This window comes from Neoarius graeffei, chromosome 12 (genome assembly GCF_027579695.1).
Source record: "Neoarius graeffei isolate fNeoGra1 chromosome 12, fNeoGra1.pri, whole genome shotgun sequence".
Taxonomy (NCBI): domain Eukaryota; kingdom Metazoa; phylum Chordata; class Actinopteri; order Siluriformes; family Ariidae; genus Neoarius; species Neoarius graeffei.
Window position 1 is genome coordinate 72,446,650 of NC_083580.1, and position 17,241 is coordinate 72,463,890.

The window sequence follows — 17,241 nt, forward strand, 5'->3', positions numbered from 1 at the left end:
CGTCGTCACTATGAAACCCGCCACAAAGAGTATGCTAGTTTGCGAGGGCAAACAAGAGAAGACAGGATTCGGAGGATGAAATGCGGACTGGCTGCACAACAGAATGTATTCCTTCGCCAAACCCACTCTGTCTGAGCTAGCTATAAGGTAGCTCACCTACTAGCTACCCATGGAAAGCCGTTTACTGATGGGGACTTTGTTAAAGTATGCATGCTTGCTGTGGCCGAGGAGGTGTGTCCCGACAAGAAGGATGCGCTCAACGCAGTGAGTCTCTCCGCACCTACTATGACCAGGCGAACCGAAGATTTGGGGGACAACGTGTATGACCAGCTGAATGAGAGAGCGTCAGAATTCGAGTTTTTTGCTTTGGCCATGGATGAGAGCAATGACGTGCAGGACACAGCACAACTGCTGTGATCTATTGATCTATTGCTCATATTATTATAATTTCACTGTTTTTTAAAATGTATATATTTTATAGGCCTATTTATTTGACCTTTATTAAGTGCTGCATACAATTATTATTTATATTATTAATAATATCAACAGGCCTACCTACAATTTATAATTTTTCACTCACCTTTGCCAGCGTCAATCACCTCAAATAGGCAGATGTTTCTTACCTTGACAGCTTTGATATTATTTTTATTAGAAAATAAATAAATGGAATATCAGTGGTATTTCAAATTAAAACAAAGTGTGAAGACCTGATTACTACTTTTGCAAACCACTAGTAAAGATAAACAAATATGTGCCAGGAATCAAGTGTTGATATAGTAGTGGGGATATAGTAGTGGGGATGGCCGTGCCAGGCTAGTAATCTCTACTACACAATGAGGCCTGCTGGTGGTCATATTTGTCTGGGTCATACAATTCTATGTGATATAGCTGACCCGACCCCGGCTCCCATCACAGTCAGGAACGACAATGTGGCCCCCAGAGAAAAAAGTTTGGTGACCCCTGCGTTAGACTTTTTCATTGTCCGTCATTTTGACGGACAGGGTCGTAAAAATTCCGTCATTGTCCATTATTATCTGTCATTTTTATTTTAGCTTTTAAATGACAATGTATATAGGCTATAAATGCTATATATTTAATAACTTGTGTTTTCATGGACTCATTTTCATTTAAAAATTAATTCACAGAACAAGCTTGTATTATTTAATCATTTGTTTATGTATTTATGATGCAAAAAGATGAACAGAGATTCTGACGTTCGGTCACTTGTGAACCCATTTTCCCTCCGCTAAAAACATTGCGGCTGTTGTGCCTTATGAACAATGTTATTTTACAACGTAGCAAGACAATTGCAGTTAAAATATGAACTACAACTACAACGATTTAAGTGACAATCTAATTTGACCTGTTTGCGTGAGCTCAAACCTTCCTTCTGGCCCGCATGGATTTAAATTTGGAGCTCGCTTGTGCATAATCAAAGTCGTCAACGGAGACTGCTGCCGAGGCAATTGTCATTAAATTTTGCGTCTTTGCCTCGGACAGACGACTTCTCATTGACGTTTTAATTTTATTCTGAAGGCTGAACCCGCGCTCTGCTGCGACACTGGAGACTGGAATAACCAGCGCCACTTCAGCCAAAGTTCTGAAGTCGGGAAACATTTCTCCCAGGGAAGTGATCAGAAGCCGGCAAGAGCCTCGGCTCGGCGGAGCCTGGAACCTGACACGGAAGGTCTTAAATAAAACGAAGTTATGTTTAAATGTTAGTTTGTCTACCCGTGCTCTCATTAAAATGATAGTTTAGCAGATATTCGAGCAGTGATGTTCCTAAGCTTGCTGGGGAAGAATACAATAAATCGGCATTTGTTTCATTTTAAAAACAAGAAAACAACTAGCCTAAATGAGCGCTATTGCATTAAGACGTACAGGCAGGGAAACGACACAAACAACCCAGTGCATCTCTTTTTTTAATAGCAAAAATGAGGTGTCTTCTGCAGAGAAGGGAAACATTAATACATCTCACTGTGCTAGTGGTTAGAAAAGTCAGAGCGCGGTCAGGAGCGCGATGGGGGGAACAGCCTTGCGCAGTGGCTACAATGTGAGTAGCCTATGCACTGAACATCAAGACTGCCGCGACGTCGGCTCAGATTGAAAGTGACGGCAGTGAAGACTATGTATACTGTATGTAAGAAAACTCTGCCACAACTTGCCAATCATTTCAATTGTGTGTTTCATTATGTTTTATTATTAGGCTATTATTGTTATTGGTAATGGTAACGGTAAACATCCGTCAAAATGACCAACGGCCTTCAGATTTTTCCGTCATAGCTAAAAAAATCCGTCAATGACGGACAATTGTCGGTTAACGCGACCTACGGTCTTATCTCACATTGTCCCACAAAAATATTAATATAGTGTAGATAACGTTACTAATTGGTTCTGTTAAGTGTCCATTTCAGTCATTAAACACATTTAACATTCACTTTTATTATGATTACGCTAATTGAATTTGATTTTTTTTGAGGGGGAACAAAATGTAACGGAATAATTACTTTCCCTGGTAATTAGTTACTTTTATGACAAAGTAACTCCGTTACTAACTCAGTTACTTTTCCCAAAAAGTAACTAGTAACTATAACTAATTACTTTTTGAAAGTAACGTGCCCAACACTGGTCTTACCTGGCTCAGCTGCCCCACTGCCTTTGCTAGTACCTGCTGCATCATCTGAATCTTTTTTAAAATACGGTATTTATGCAGTGAGCCCCTGAGTCTCTTGGTTTCTTCCTCTCTTTTTTCTTTTCTTTTCTGTGCTCCTGACTTGTGCATGTTGGCAAATAGCACGCACGCTGATTGTCGAAGCGCTATGATCGAACGATGTCGTTTTTTTCCCCTTAATCAAAGAGTCAGACCAAACCATTTTTGCATTAGGGGTGGTAGGGGGTTCTTGACGCCTTTTTCAAAGACAATAAAGGCAAAAGATCTAGAAATCATTTATTGAATGCAAATATAGCACATTTCTCCCCCAAATCAACACATTTTGAAATGAAATAAAATAATCGCAACTTCATGAGAGCCCAGTTCTGCCCCCCCCCCCCCCCCCCCCATTCCTGGGCCCGGGACAACATACCCGTTTGTCCCCCCCTGTCGGCGGGCCTGGCTGCAACCAAATCATTTTTGCTGGTGCAGAAAGAAATATCGCAACAGAACTAAGAATTAGTTTTATTACTATTCTGCAATTTTATTATTTGCCGTTTGGGATTATGGTATGCAGAGCCAGTCAGCAATTAATAGTTCTTCTAGTATTGCCTCTGAATAGCATTTGTGCCAAAAGATATCAAAGTGGAACATTTGGTACTGAACCAGTGCCCAATCGAAAACATTCTGCGAGTTTATGGCATCTGTCTTTCTCTCTCTCTCTCTTTCTCAACCTTGCTGTCTCCATCATCATCTTTTGCGTCTCTGTCTGCCTCGTCTCTTCTCCATCTTTCCCGTGTGACACACAAAAGGCAGATTACTCACGGCCCAGATGCTTGCACTGTTTGTTTGACAATCACTCGTGCAAAGAAAAGAACCAAGCCGTCAGTCTGAAACTAGCTCTTAGAATTGACCCTTCAAACTGATTGATATATCTGCTGTGTGTGTGTGAATGTGCAGGTGCGTCTGGAGTGGCCCACTGACCTGGCCGTCAACCCTATGGACAACTCGCTGTATGTTCTAGAGAACAACGTTGTCCTGCGAATCACGGAAAGCCAGCAGGTAAGCATTGTGGCTGGTCGGCCCATGCACTGCCAGGTTCCTGGTATCGACTACTCCCTCAGCAGGCTGGCCATCCACTCGGCACTGGAGAGTGCCACAGCCATTGCTGTCTCTCACTCGGGCGTGCTCTACATCGCGGAGAGCGATGAGAAGAAAATCAACCGCGTGCGACAGGTCAGCGCTGACGGCGAGATCTCACTGCTGGCTGGTGCAACATCCGAGTGTGACTGTAAAAACGACGTCAACTGCAACTGCTATTCCGGGGATGAAAGCTACGCTGCCGATGCCAACCTCAATGCGCCCGCCTCACTGGCAGTATCTCCTGATGGTACACTCTACATCGCTGACCTTAACAACATCCGTGTGCGATCGGTGCACGTCAACCAGCCGGGCCTGAACACCGCAGGTCAATACGAGCTGGGATCGGCATTGGAGCAGGAGCTGTACGTGTTCAGCGAGGACGGTCTGCACAGGCAAACGTTCAGTCTCATCACCGGCCTTGCGCTGTATAACTTCAGCTACGGAGCGGACGGAGAACTCGTCTCGGTCACTGACAGCTCCAACAACACTCTGAAGATCAGGAGAGAGGCAGGTGGCATCGTACGGCTGTTGCTACTACCCGAGAACCAGGTAGTGACGTTGGGAATGGACGCAACCGGAAACCTGCGCTCTGTTTCCGCCCTCAACCAGGAAGTAGCTCTGCTCACTTACATCACCAACGCCGAGCTGCTCGCTTCGAAAGCTGATGAGTCTGGGTGGACCAACTTCTACGAGTGAGTAACAATTTGCAGGTGGTTTTAAATTACTTCCAAGACATACTATACAAATATAACTGAATATTAATACACGTCAGGGCCGGATCCAGCCCACTAACAGGGTGGGCCAGGAAGATTTATGGGGGGGCAAAATTATATATACATACTGTATGACCCTTTTTTTTTTCCTCTTCTCTCTTCCCTTTGGGTGGATGGGCCAGCCTTGTGATTGGGTGGGCCTGGCCCACCTGTAGAGCCGGGCCCAATACACCTGCCACCAACAGGACATGCATTAGCTGGAGTGCTTTCTCGTGTTTACTATCAAGCTACCTCCAACCTGATGGAAATTAACTACTTACACATAATCTACTACTTTTATACATATATTTTTTTCATTACAGTCTTTGTAAAAAAAAAAAATGTGGACGTAAATGACGGCATCATTGTCAGTCATTTATGCAAAACGTCAAGGACGAGGTTAATTGCAACAAAAATTGAAATACATGCATTGCATCAACTGCCATGTCTTAGTTGTCTAAGAGTAAAGCATGAGATCTTACACATTCCAAAACACTTCGTAATATTATTCGAACACTGGCGGTCTTATTTAGTAATGAAGGATAACGGTAGGGGCGGCACGGTGGTGTAGTGGTTAGCGCTGTCGCCTCACAGCAAGAAGGTCCGGGTTCGAGCCCCGTGGCTGGCGAGGGCCTTTCTGTGCGGAGTTTGCATGTTCTCCCCGTGTCCGCGTGGGTTTCCTCCGGGTGCTCCGGTTTCCCCCACAGTCCAAAGACATGCAGGTTAGGTTAACTGGTGACTCTAAATTGACCGTAGGTGTGAATGTGAGTGTGAATGGTTGTCTGTGTCTATGTGTCAGCCCTGTGATGACCTGGCGACTTGTCCAGGGTGTACCCCGCCTTTCGCCCGTAGTCAGCTGGGATAGGCTCCAGCTTACCCGTGACCCTGTACAGAATAAGCGGTTATGGATAATGGATGGATAATGATAAGGACATTAATCATTATCTCAAACACTATTTTGCAAATGACCCATATTGTATTGTGTTTTGATAAATGTCATATATTCCCACGTCTTTAATTATTATTATGGTGGCAGCAGAAGCAGAACGAGTTTTCATTTGTAATGAGCTTCTTTCATTCGTACGGTGTCAGTTGCTCATTCTAAACAGTTTTAGTGCCATCTAGTGTCAGGATTGCAGTACTGCTCTCTTGGGGAGTCATTTTATACTGAAAATATATTTAACGTTTGAAGAACAAGATCTGCGAATAAAAACTTGTTTACAATGATATCAGAGTGATCTCTGATAATATTTCTGTATTATAATAATAATATAATCTCTGATTCATTTAACCGTGGGCGGCACGGTGGTGTAGTGGTTAGCGCCGTCGCCTCACAGCAAGAAGGTCTGGGTTCGAGCCCCGTGGCCGGCGAGGGCCTTTCTGTGTGGAGTTTGCATGTTCTCCCCGTGTCCATGTGGGTTTCCTCCGGGTGCTCTGGTTTCCCCCACAGTCCAAAGACATGCAGGTTAGGTTAACTGGTGACTCTAAATTGACCGTAGGTGTGAATGTGAGTGTGAATGGTTGTCTGTGTCTATGTGTCAGCCCTGTGATGACCTGGCGACTTGTCCAGGGTGTACCCCGCCTTTCGCCCGTAGTCAGCTGGGATAGGCTCCTGCGACCCTGTAGAACAGGATAAAGCGGCTAGAGATAACGAGATGAGTTGTCATTTAACCGTGAGTAACATTGGTTAGGTTTTCAGATATTTGTTTCTCTTTGCAGCTATGACAGCGAGGGTCGTTTAACGAATGTCTCCTACCCCACTGGTATGGTGATCAGCCTGCGCCGTAAGATGGAACAGTCCATCAACATCGATATGGAAAGCTCGAACAGGGATGATGATGTCACTATTATCACCAACCTTTCCTCAGTGGAAGCATCTTATACTGTGCTTCAAGGTAAGAAGAATATGGAATATTATTGTACATGCAGGACATTTTTTCGATGGAATAAAAACACATGTTCTATTCCCTTCTCGCGGGTTTCCTTCATTTGGTTCGATAGCATGCAACATTGTTAGCATATCACTTATTGTCCATGTATTACGTCACTCTATCCAATGGAGAATGAGCGTTGAATACGGTTTATGAGATTGCATGGTTGTCAAGACGTCACACGTTACGCGGATGCGTAAAACGTCCGCGCTATAGCGAGCACCTGTGACAATTTGTAAATAAACATGGCCGCCAGGTTTGCTTCATTAAATACGGAAGATTTTGAAAGAATTTTGAAAGAAAAAGATGCGCTGAACACCCGAAAGGAATGTGTATGTATTATTATAATAATAATAATAATAATAATACTGCCTGGCTTTTTTTCGTGGTGTATCAGATATATTCCATTCAGCTAGCGTGATATTGAACTCAGCTTCGACTCGTTCAACGCTAGCCAGTATTATTTAAGTATATGATTTCGCAGCACACAATCACTTCTACAAATTGTGTTGTACCACATTACTAACCTAACAGGTAGGATGGGATCACTTCTTGATGAACTACAGTGAATTTTCTTCAAGTTAAGTTTAAAACTCCACTATAGTTCTCTTGAACAATGGATTACTTGCAGTAATATCTCACCAGCTACGCCATACGTCCTATTAAAGGAACAGTCCACCGTACTTCCATAATGAAATATGTTCTTTTCTGAATTGAGACGAGCTGATCCGTACCTCTCCGGGCTTTGCGCGACCTCCCAGTCAGTCAGACGCGCTGTTACTCCTGTTTACTCCTGTTAGCAATGTAGCTAGGCTCAGTATGGCCAATGGTATTTTTTGGGGCTGTAGTTAGATGCGACCAAACTCTTCCACGTTTTTCCTGTTTACATAGGTACTCAGGAGTGCAGGTATCAATGCGCTGCCGAAGCGTGCAGAAGGTGTTAGTACGCCTGTCAATATAGACCCCTTTCACGTGACGTCACCGCGCCACGAGATCTTGTTAGGCGCCATATTGGAAGACCAAGTACATGCACTCACAATATAAAACAAAGTACGAGCGAGAGTAAAGTGACACGATGGATGATAATTCTGGTTATGTGAGTACATTACCAGCTGCAGAAAGGGCACAGTATGTGGAGAAACTGGCTGTGATTGATGGGTTTGACCCATATGATAAGACTCGGGGCAAGGGAGAATGGAAACATAAGGAGGACCTGACACCAATTCTGCCATCTGTTTGCTACCCAGACATTGTAAACTATTTGTTGTTTACACCCAGTGCCTACACTCAGTGTTCGAACTATGCCGATATTTTCGGGGGGCCCCTTTTTTTCCCTGGGGGGTGTGTGTGCTTGCGCTTGTCTCGGAGCGCGGATCTCCAAACACACGAGAAGCCTATCTTACGCACATATCACGCGGACTCCACACACGCATCGCGTCTGAAGTCATAACTCATCAGGGGAAATCGTGTCCGCATTGGCATGTTCAAAAAACAACCTCGCGTCAACAATGATACCACACGCAAGAAAAAAAAAACAGTCAGGCTACTCAACAACCAACCTGGCAGCAGCGAGCAAGCCCCAAACCATCCTAAATTATTATTATTATTAAATTGTAGAAGTCTGGGAGGCTTGCTCCTCATACAGTTATCAACTTGGGGCCAATTTAGCATGTTTTAAATCTGAATTTCTTGCGTTTGCTTACCTCAAAGTGTCCGCAGGTCATGCACAGACTTATCCATTATATCCACAGTTTTTTGCCAAGTCTCACACAGGTTTCTTTCAAGTCTACTGTTGGGCCAATAAATCATAAATAAAACAGCTCAGATTTGTTTGTTTAAGTCGTTTGCCACTCCACTTTATTCTTGTGGGTTCACATACCGCTGCCGTTATTTCCCCCTAATCACGAGTTTGTTGGTCTTCCAAAATGGCGCAGGGTCTGTTTACTTCCGGTTTCGGGTGACGTCAGTGAAAGGGGTCTATAGTGCGGACTTTCCATAGCATAGAAAATCGCCACGTTTCAATTTGTGTAACTGAACTTGTTTCATGTCACTGGTCATATAAACCTATGTAAACAGGAAAAACGTGGAAGAGTTTGGTCGCATCTAATGCCGCTTTTCCACTACCAACGCGGCTGAGTCGGGCTGAGCCGTGCCATGCTGAGTCGAGCTGAGTAGGGCTGTTGGAGTTGCATTTCGACTACAACTGCGCTGAAGCGTGCTGGCTGGAAGTGGGTGGACACATTGGGTGGAGTTAGCGAAAGTGGGTGGACGTCAGGTGATGTCGTTAGGCGGCGCAAACGGTGACATCAGTGAGCTTTTAAGCGGTAGTCTCACGACCCGGATAGTAAACAATAAACATGGAGGACATGGAGTCGTTAGTGTTGCTGGTCTTGGTGCTGTGGCTTGTTGTCGCCGACAACGCCAACAGATACTGGCAAGAGCGTATAGATGAGGCGAGGCGCATAAGGCTTCATAATTCTCGTAATTCTCCTTCTTCCGGGTTTACGGTGTTTACAGATCCCAGCGTGCTCGCGGGGCGTGTGTGGGCATGTGAGGACACTCCTCCTCACCAATCAGTGCACAGGGGAGTGTCTGCTCACGCCCCCAGCCTCACTCGGCTCGGTTTGGCTCGCTTCAGCCCCACTCCAAAACCGTGCGAGTTTTGGGGGCTGAACAGGGCTGAAGCGAGCTGAGTCGTGCTGTTCTTAGATAGTCGAAACGCGAGCCGTGTCGGGCTGAAGCGAGCTGAAAAAGGGTAGTGGAAAAGGGCCATAACTACAGCCCCAAAAAATACCGTTGGCCATACTGAGCCTAGCTACATTGCTAACAGGAGTAACAGCGCGTCTGACTGACTGGGAGGTCGCGCAAAGCTCGGAGAGGTACGGATCAGCTCGTCTCAATTCAGATAAGAGCATATTTCATTATGGAAGTACGGTGGACTGTTCCTTTAAAGCCAACATTCGCCTCTGTTGTTTACTCAAGATAAATGAGTTTGAAGGCTTTTCTAAACTGTCTTCGGATACCAAGTGCTTGTTAACTATGTTCTGGAGTGTACTTAAAAGTTTCTGATGACTTTTCAGTGTGTAAATGATTGCATTTTGAGTGCGCATGTCTGTAGAGAGTGCCGGCTGATGCAATTACAGCGTGTAAAATGGAACCGAAGGCATTTGTACTGCTTTTAGCCCAAACCAAAGAAAGAGCTTTATTCCCAGCAATAAAATCAGCCTACTTATTTTTTTTTCTCGCACACATAACCTGGTCAGAATGATACATTTCCTAGTAATGCGTAGAATCAGATTAACTATAAAGCCTTATACTAAATAAAACACAGCTTGGTTTTCTCAGTGATTTTCTCTAATATTTCCCTGTTGCCTTCTCACAGATCAAGTTCGGAATAGCTATCAGATGTACTACAACGGCACCCTGAGGGTCTCCTATGCCAACGGAATGGGACTCAGCTTCCACACTGAACCTCACATCCTGGCAGGCTCAGTCACACCAACCATCGGGAGGCGCAACATTTCTCTACCAACAGACAGTGGACTCAACTCTATTGAGTGGAGGATGAGGAAAGAGCTGACCAAAGGCAAAGTCACTGTGTTCGGAAGAAAGCTGCGCGTAAGCACGGGCTTTTAGAAAATACAATCATGATCAGAATTTGCTTCCTGAAATATTGATGTAGTATTTAGAGATGTACTGATTTTGTTGTCAGTTTTTGTTATCAGGCCTGGTACACTTTGCCATATTTTCTAATGTGATCGATCCGCTAACATGCTGTATTTTCTGTTCGGAACATGTCATCTTGTACTTAGACAAAGAACACAACCTGTACATTACCACCATGTCGGAGATTTTATGTAACTTGGCAACAGAAGCTGGCAGTGAATTCCTTGGTTACTGTGAAAATCTCTGCATCAGTTTAGCCTTGGGTATCAGTCGTTAATCAGAACTCTAAGATCAGTATTATAACGAAAATGGAAAAGGTAGAATCGGTGTATTTGTAATAATAATAATAATAATCACACTAAATTGGTGCAATTCTTTCAAAATCCCCCAGGCTCATGGCAGGAATCTGCTTTCCATTGATTACGACCGCAACACGAGAACCGAGAAGGTGTACGACGATCACCGTAAGTTCACCCTGCGTATCATTTACGACGCTCAGGGCCGGCCTGCCACCTGGCTCCCCAGCAGCAGTCTGGCACTGGTCAACGTGTCCTACTCACCCACGGGTCGTCTGATTGGTTTGCAGAGGGGCAGCATGAGCGAGAAGAGCGTGTTCGACACTTTTGGCCGCATCCTATCCCGTACCTTTGTGGATGGGAAGGTGTGGAGCTTCAGCTATCTTGATGAGGTGATTTACACTTGAACTAAATTGATCTGCTTATAGATACTGTATACAAACGGGAGTAGAAACCTACTAAAGAATAACAAACCATTCTTTACACAAAATGGAGTGGTATGGTCTGACTTAATGACGTTGTGGCCTTACATGAAATAGTGATTAAAGTGTCATTTCTTGCTCTGTTTCTCCGCGAACAGTCCATGGTGCTGTTGCTGCAGCAGAGTCAGAAGCAGTACGTGTTCGACTTTGATAGCACTGGTCGGCTTACAGCGGTCACCATGCCCAGCATGGCCAAACACACCATGTCCACGCATGTCTCTGTGGGCTACATCCGCAACACCTACAACCCACCCGAAAGCAACGCCAGCGTGATCCATGACTTCACTGAGGACGGCCGCCCCCGGGCCACTTTCTACCTGGGGACAGGTCGTCGTGTGCTCTACAAGTATGGAAAGCTGGCCAAGCTCTCAGAAGTACTATATGACTCGACGGCAGTTACCTTTGGCTTCGACGAAACAACCGGGGTCCTCAAGATGGTGAATTTACAAAGTGGTGGCTTCTCCTGTACCATCCGCTACCGCAAGCTCGGCCCCCTGGTGGACAAGCAGATGTACCGCTTCTCAGAGGAAGGGATGGTCAATGCCCGCTTCGACTACACCTACCACGACAACAGCTTCCGCGTGGCCAGCATAAAGCCGGTGATCGGAGAGACTCCCCTTCCTGTGGATCTTTACCGCTATGATGAGATCTCGGGCAAAGTAGAGCACTTTGGTAAATTTGGCATCATCTACTACGATATTAACCAAATCATCACCACAGCTGTAATGACGCTCAGCAAACACTTTGATGCTCATGGGCGCATAAAGGAGGTGCAGTACGAGATTTTCCGCTCTCTTATGTATTGGATGACGGTGCAGTATGACAGCATGGGTCGTGTGATCAAGCGTGAGCTTAAAATTGGGCCCTACGCCAACACTACACAGTATCGTTACGAGTATGACAGCGATGGCCAGCTTGTTGGAGTCAAGGTCAATGATTGGTCCATGTGGCGCTATAGTTATGACCTGAATGGCAACTTGCATTTGCTGAACCCTGGAAACAACGCCCGTTTGCTACCATTGCGCTACGACCTGCGCGACCGCATCACACGCCTTGGGGACATGCAGTACAAGCTGGATGAAGACGGTTTCCTCAGACAGAGGGGCTCGGACTTCTTTGAGTACAACTCCAAAGGCCAGATAGAGCGGGCTTACAGCCGTACGGCGGATGGTTGGAGCGTTCAGTATCGCTATGATGGCCTTGGGCGCCGTGTGTCACGTCGCACATCGAGTGGCGAGCACCAACAATATTTCTATGCTGACCTTAATCACCCAAGCCGGCTGAGCCACATTTACAACCATTCCAGAGCTGAGATCACGTCCTTCTACTATGACCTCCAAGGTCACCTGTTCGCTATGGAGGTGAATGGCGGCGAAGAGTACTATATTGCTTCGGACAACACAGGCACTCCGTTGGCTGTCTTTAGCAGCAATGGGCAAATGGTGAAGCAGTTGCAGTACACAGCATACGGCGAGATATACCATGACTCCAACCCAGACTTCCAGCTTGCGCTTGGCTTTCATGGAGGGCTGTACGACCCTCTCACCAAGCTGGTGCACTTTACCCAAAGAGATTATGACGTACTAGCAGGCCGCTGGACCTCACCTGACCACACACTCTGGGCAAGGATGAGCAAAGAGCCAGCACCATTCAACCTGTACATGTTCAAGAACAATAATCCTCTCAGCGACATGATCGATGTTAAAAACTATGTGACAGGTAAGTTTCCCAAAATACCAGACGAACCAGGACAGTGTTGTCTTACTGACATTATGATAAGTTAAATCAAATTATGCTGAGAGATTTGAAATCATCAGTAGCGTTTCACACTTCATTGTCACATAATTGGGAGAGTATTAGCTACCATTTAGTTAGCAAACCTAAATATTGCGATGGTGATGCATTGTGGAAAGTCTGCCATATTGCGTTCTGTAAACATGCTGACTTCAGATAATCAGGATGCCGCAAAACATCTAAGATGATTTGTTCTCTTCCTGGGTTCTCTTTGTAGATGTGAAGAGCTGGCTGGTCATGTTTGGTTTCCAGCTCAGCAACATCATACCTGGGTTTCCTAGGCATCCATTATATTTTGTTGACCCTCCATATGAATTGCTTGCCAGTCAGGACTGTGACAATGCCCAGGTATGTTTACCACTTCTGTGTAAATACCATGCGCTCTAGTTGATTCTGCAGAAATGAACAGAACCTTGAGCTGAGTCTATTTTCTCTGTAACGTATGCCCTTTGACATTTGCAGCTGTTCACAGGAGTACAGCATTCAGTGGAGCGACACAACAAAGCCTTCATGGCCCTGGAGGGAAAGCAGCTCAACAAACACTGGCGTGTTAAACGAGACAAGCCTGGCTACTGGTTTGGCACCAGCACACCTGTTGTGGGAAAAGGCATGATGCTGACTATCAGGGAGGGCCATGTTTTGGCATCTGTGACCAGTGCAGCCAGTGAGGGCAGCCGCAAAATTGCACAGGTGCTCACCGGTACCATATACCTTGAAGGCATGCACTACACAATAGACAGGCGTGACTGGCACTTCTTTGTGAAGCTCGGGCTACCCGATAGTGACCTCTTGGCCCTGGGGATCAGTGGTGGGCACAGGACACTGGAGAGTAACATCAACGTGACCGTAAGCGGCCGATCACGCCGTGGAGTCACTGTGGAGATTCACACTCGAGCATTAGTGTTTAGCGTGCGTTACGGGCTGGGTGCCGAACTACTGGAAAAGGAGCGAGCTCGTGTTCTGGAGCAAGCTCAGCAGAGGGCGGTGGCTCGAGCCTGGGCCACAGAGCAGCAGAAGATACAGGATGGCAGAGAGCTGAGCCGAGTGTGGAGCGAAAGCGAGAAGCAGCAGCTCCTAGCAGTGGGGAAAGTCCCAGGCTATGAGGGCTATTACATACTCCCTGTGGAGCAGTATCCTGAACTGGCAGACAGCAGAGCTAACATCCAGTTCCTCAAACAGAACGAGATGGGAAAGAGGTAACAGAGCCAGGCTACTACAGCCATCATTTCCTCATCTCCCATGGACAGAGAAACCAAATCCAGAAAGAGCTGCCAGCAGTTTCCACAAAGACTTCATCCATCTTGAAGAAGCGACAGCGTGGAGCCAAAATAACCTGGACTGGATAAAGACTTGTAACTACACGTACTTTTTTGTAAGAAAATGTTAGACTTTCAAAGAGATGTCAGATGTTTTTAGACCAGTTTGGGCTTAGTGATGGCAAGCCTGACATCCATATCAAGGCACTTTTTCAAAAACAGGAAGCAGAGTCTCAGGCCTCAAAATATGATTGTCACTTAAGCCATCACTTGCCGGTGTATGTATTAAATCTGTGGATGATAAAGCCCACAGGATTCATTTTAAAGATTTCTGCAAAAGGAACTCTGATGTGTCTCATTTCAGTCTCTTGTCCCTTACAACTTTCCCACAGGATTTGACTTGTACTAGAAGAGGGTTGTGGTGAAAGGTACTACATTGGAGTGCACATCAAGCGTGGCTCTTAAGATCTCTGTCCTTTTACATTTGCACTATAAGACAATCACAAGGAGACTTTTGCTACTCGGCATGAATCTCCATAAAGATTGATCTTTTTATTTACCCTTTGTACAATATGTAAAACTCCATTAAGATTTTTCTTTTATTTTAATTTGTCACCAAGCAAAGAAGTTATAGAAAGATAATATATTGTGTCTTTTGTTTATACTTTAAATTATGTCTTTGAAACTGTGAAATACATATTAATCTTATACTATATGTAAAACTGTCAGTAAGTAGGAGGACTGGATTAAAACCCAGTGTGTACATTTATTTAACGAAGTGACTTTATGTTTGGCCAAAATCCATGTCAAGAAAAATTCATGATAAACAGTTCATCCTGTGACATTGTAGGGTTTTTTTTTTCCTTTTCTTCCTTTTTCGGATTGAGTTGTGTTCTTGTTGCTGTACCAGAATCTCTTCTCTCTGCCTGTGAAACACCATAGTGGATGTCAAGATGTACAGCTTGTATAAAAACACACTCAAACATTATAGGACAGAGAGTCTTTGGGAATTTGAAAATAAACCATTCTGTTTTTACACTTTAATTGTGCTTTTTCCTCACATCAGAACCAAATAAATGTATTTTGTAAGTTTGTGTTCTTAATTACATCCAATTAAAGAAAGTTATGCACAGTTGAATGTGTATGTGCAGCAGTAGGTGTGTGATTAGCCTATGTATTAGCTGTGTGTGTGTGTTATATTGTAAATGCATACGTTTATTATAAATATAATTTTATACGTGTCTAAGGCCTGGAAATGCTTTTAAAAAATGAGGAAAATGAATCCAAGAAGAAGGAGTCGTGAAGTCCTCAGGGATGCCAAGAAATAGCGTTTGGATAAAATGAGGGACTCCATTGTAGATTTGTAGCAGGGATATCATGGTGTTGCTGTGACACTTAATGACACATCAGTAACCAATATTAAAATGTCTCACACGGTGGTGTAGTGGTTAGCACTGTCGCCTCACAGCAAGAAAGTCCTGGGTTCGAGCCCAGTGGCTGACGGGGCCTTTCTGTGTGGAGTTTGCATGTTCTCCCCGTCTCCGCGTGGGTTTCCTCCGGGTGCTCCGGTTTCCCCCACAGTCCAAAGACATGCAGGTTAGGTTAACTGGTGACTCTAAATTGACCGTAGGTGTGAATGTGAGTGTGAATGGTTGTCTGTGTCTATGTGTCAGCCCTGTGATGACCTGGCGACTTGTCCAGGGTGTACCCCGCCTTTCGCCCGTAGTCAGCTGGGATAGGCTCCAGCTCGCCTGCGACCCTGTAGAACAGGATAAAGCAGCTAGAGATAATGGAACACTAGAATACACTGTGTATGAAAATGGCGGATCAGTGATAAGACACTGCATCATGACGTCACGTTCCCAAACCCGTGTATCAAGTAAAAAATTTAAACTTAAATGTAATACAACCCCGATTCCAAAAAAGTTGGGACAAAGTACAAATTGTAAATAAAAACGTAATGCAATGATGTGGAAATTTCAAAATTCCATATTTTATTCAGAATAGAACATAGATGACATATCAAATGTTTAAACTGAGAAAATGTATCATTTAAAGAGAAAAATTAGGTGATTTTAAATTTCATGGCAACAACACATCTCAAAAAAGTTGGGACAAGGCCATGTTTACCACTGTGAGACATCCCCTTTTCTCTTTACAACAGTCTGTAAACGCCTGGGGACTGAGGAGACAAGTTGCTCAAGTTTAGGGATAGGAATGTTAACCCATTCTTGTCTAATGTGGGATTCTAGTTGCTCAACTGTCTTAGGTCTTTTTTGTCGTATCTTCCGTTTTATGATGCGCCAAATGTTTTCTATGGGTGAAAGATCTGGACTGCAGGCTGGCCAGTTCAGTACCCGGACCCTTCTTCTACGCAGCCATGATGCTGTAATTGATGCAGTATGTGGTTTGGCATTGTCATGTTGGAAAATGCAAGGTCTTCCCTGAAAGAGACGTCGTCTGGATGGGAGCATATGTTGCTCTAGAACCTGGATATACTTTTCAGCATTGATGGTGTCTTTCCAGATGTGTAAGCTGCCCATGCCACACGCACTAATGCAACCCCATGCCATCAGAGATGCAGGCTTCTGAACTGAGCGCTGATGATAACTCGGGTCGTCCTTCTCCTCTTTAGTCCGAATGACACGGCGTCCTTGATTTCCATAAAGAACTTCAAATTTTGATTCGTCTGACCACAGAACAGTTTTCCACTTTGCCACAGTCCATTTTAAATGAGCCTTGGCCCAGAGAAGACGTCTGCGCTTCTGGATCATGTTTAGATACGGCTTCTTCTTTGAACTATAGAGTTTTAGCTGGCGACGGCGGATGGCACGGTGAATTGTGTTCACAGATAATGTTCTCTGGAAATATTCCTGAGCCCATTTTGTGATTTCCAATACAGAAGCATGCCTGTATGTGATGCAGTGCTGTCTAAGGGCCCGAAGATCACGGGCACCCAGTATGGTTTTCCGGCCTTGACCCTTACGCACAGAGATTCTTCCAGATTCTCTGAATCTTTTGATGATATTATGCACTGTAGATGATGATATGTTCAAACTCTTTGCAATTTTACACTGTCGAACTCCTTTCTGATATTGCTCCACTATTTGTCGGCGCAGAATTAGGGGGATTGGTGATCCTCTTCCCATCTTTACTTCTGAGAGCCGCTGCCACTCCAAGATGCTCTTTTTATACCCAGTCATGTTAATGACCTCTTGCCAATTGACCTAATGAGTTGCAATTTGGTTGTTCGGCTGTTCCTTTTTTGTAC

At 44.8% G+C, this 17,241-nt stretch overlaps 1 protein-coding gene across 1 annotated transcript in view; it reads left to right on the forward strand.

The window, feature by feature from the left end:
- Nucleotides 1-14,578, forward strand: part of tenm2b (teneurin transmembrane protein 2b) — a 704,289-nt gene extending 689,711 nt beyond the window's left edge. The window contains exons 24-30 of the mRNA XM_060936361.1: nt 3,611-4,485; nt 6,265-6,440; nt 9,859-10,094; nt 10,534-10,830; nt 11,019-12,639; nt 12,932-13,062; nt 13,177-14,578. Coding sequence (XP_060792344.1) covers nt 3,611-4,485; nt 6,265-6,440; nt 9,859-10,094; nt 10,534-10,830; nt 11,019-12,639; nt 12,932-13,062; nt 13,177-13,914 — 4,074 coding nt within the window. The 3' untranslated portion in view covers nt 13,915-14,578. The remainder of the gene's footprint in view (nt 1-3,610; nt 4,486-6,264; nt 6,441-9,858; nt 10,095-10,533; nt 10,831-11,018; nt 12,640-12,931; nt 13,063-13,176) is intronic.
- Nucleotides 14,579-17,241: the final 2,663 nt, after the last annotated feature.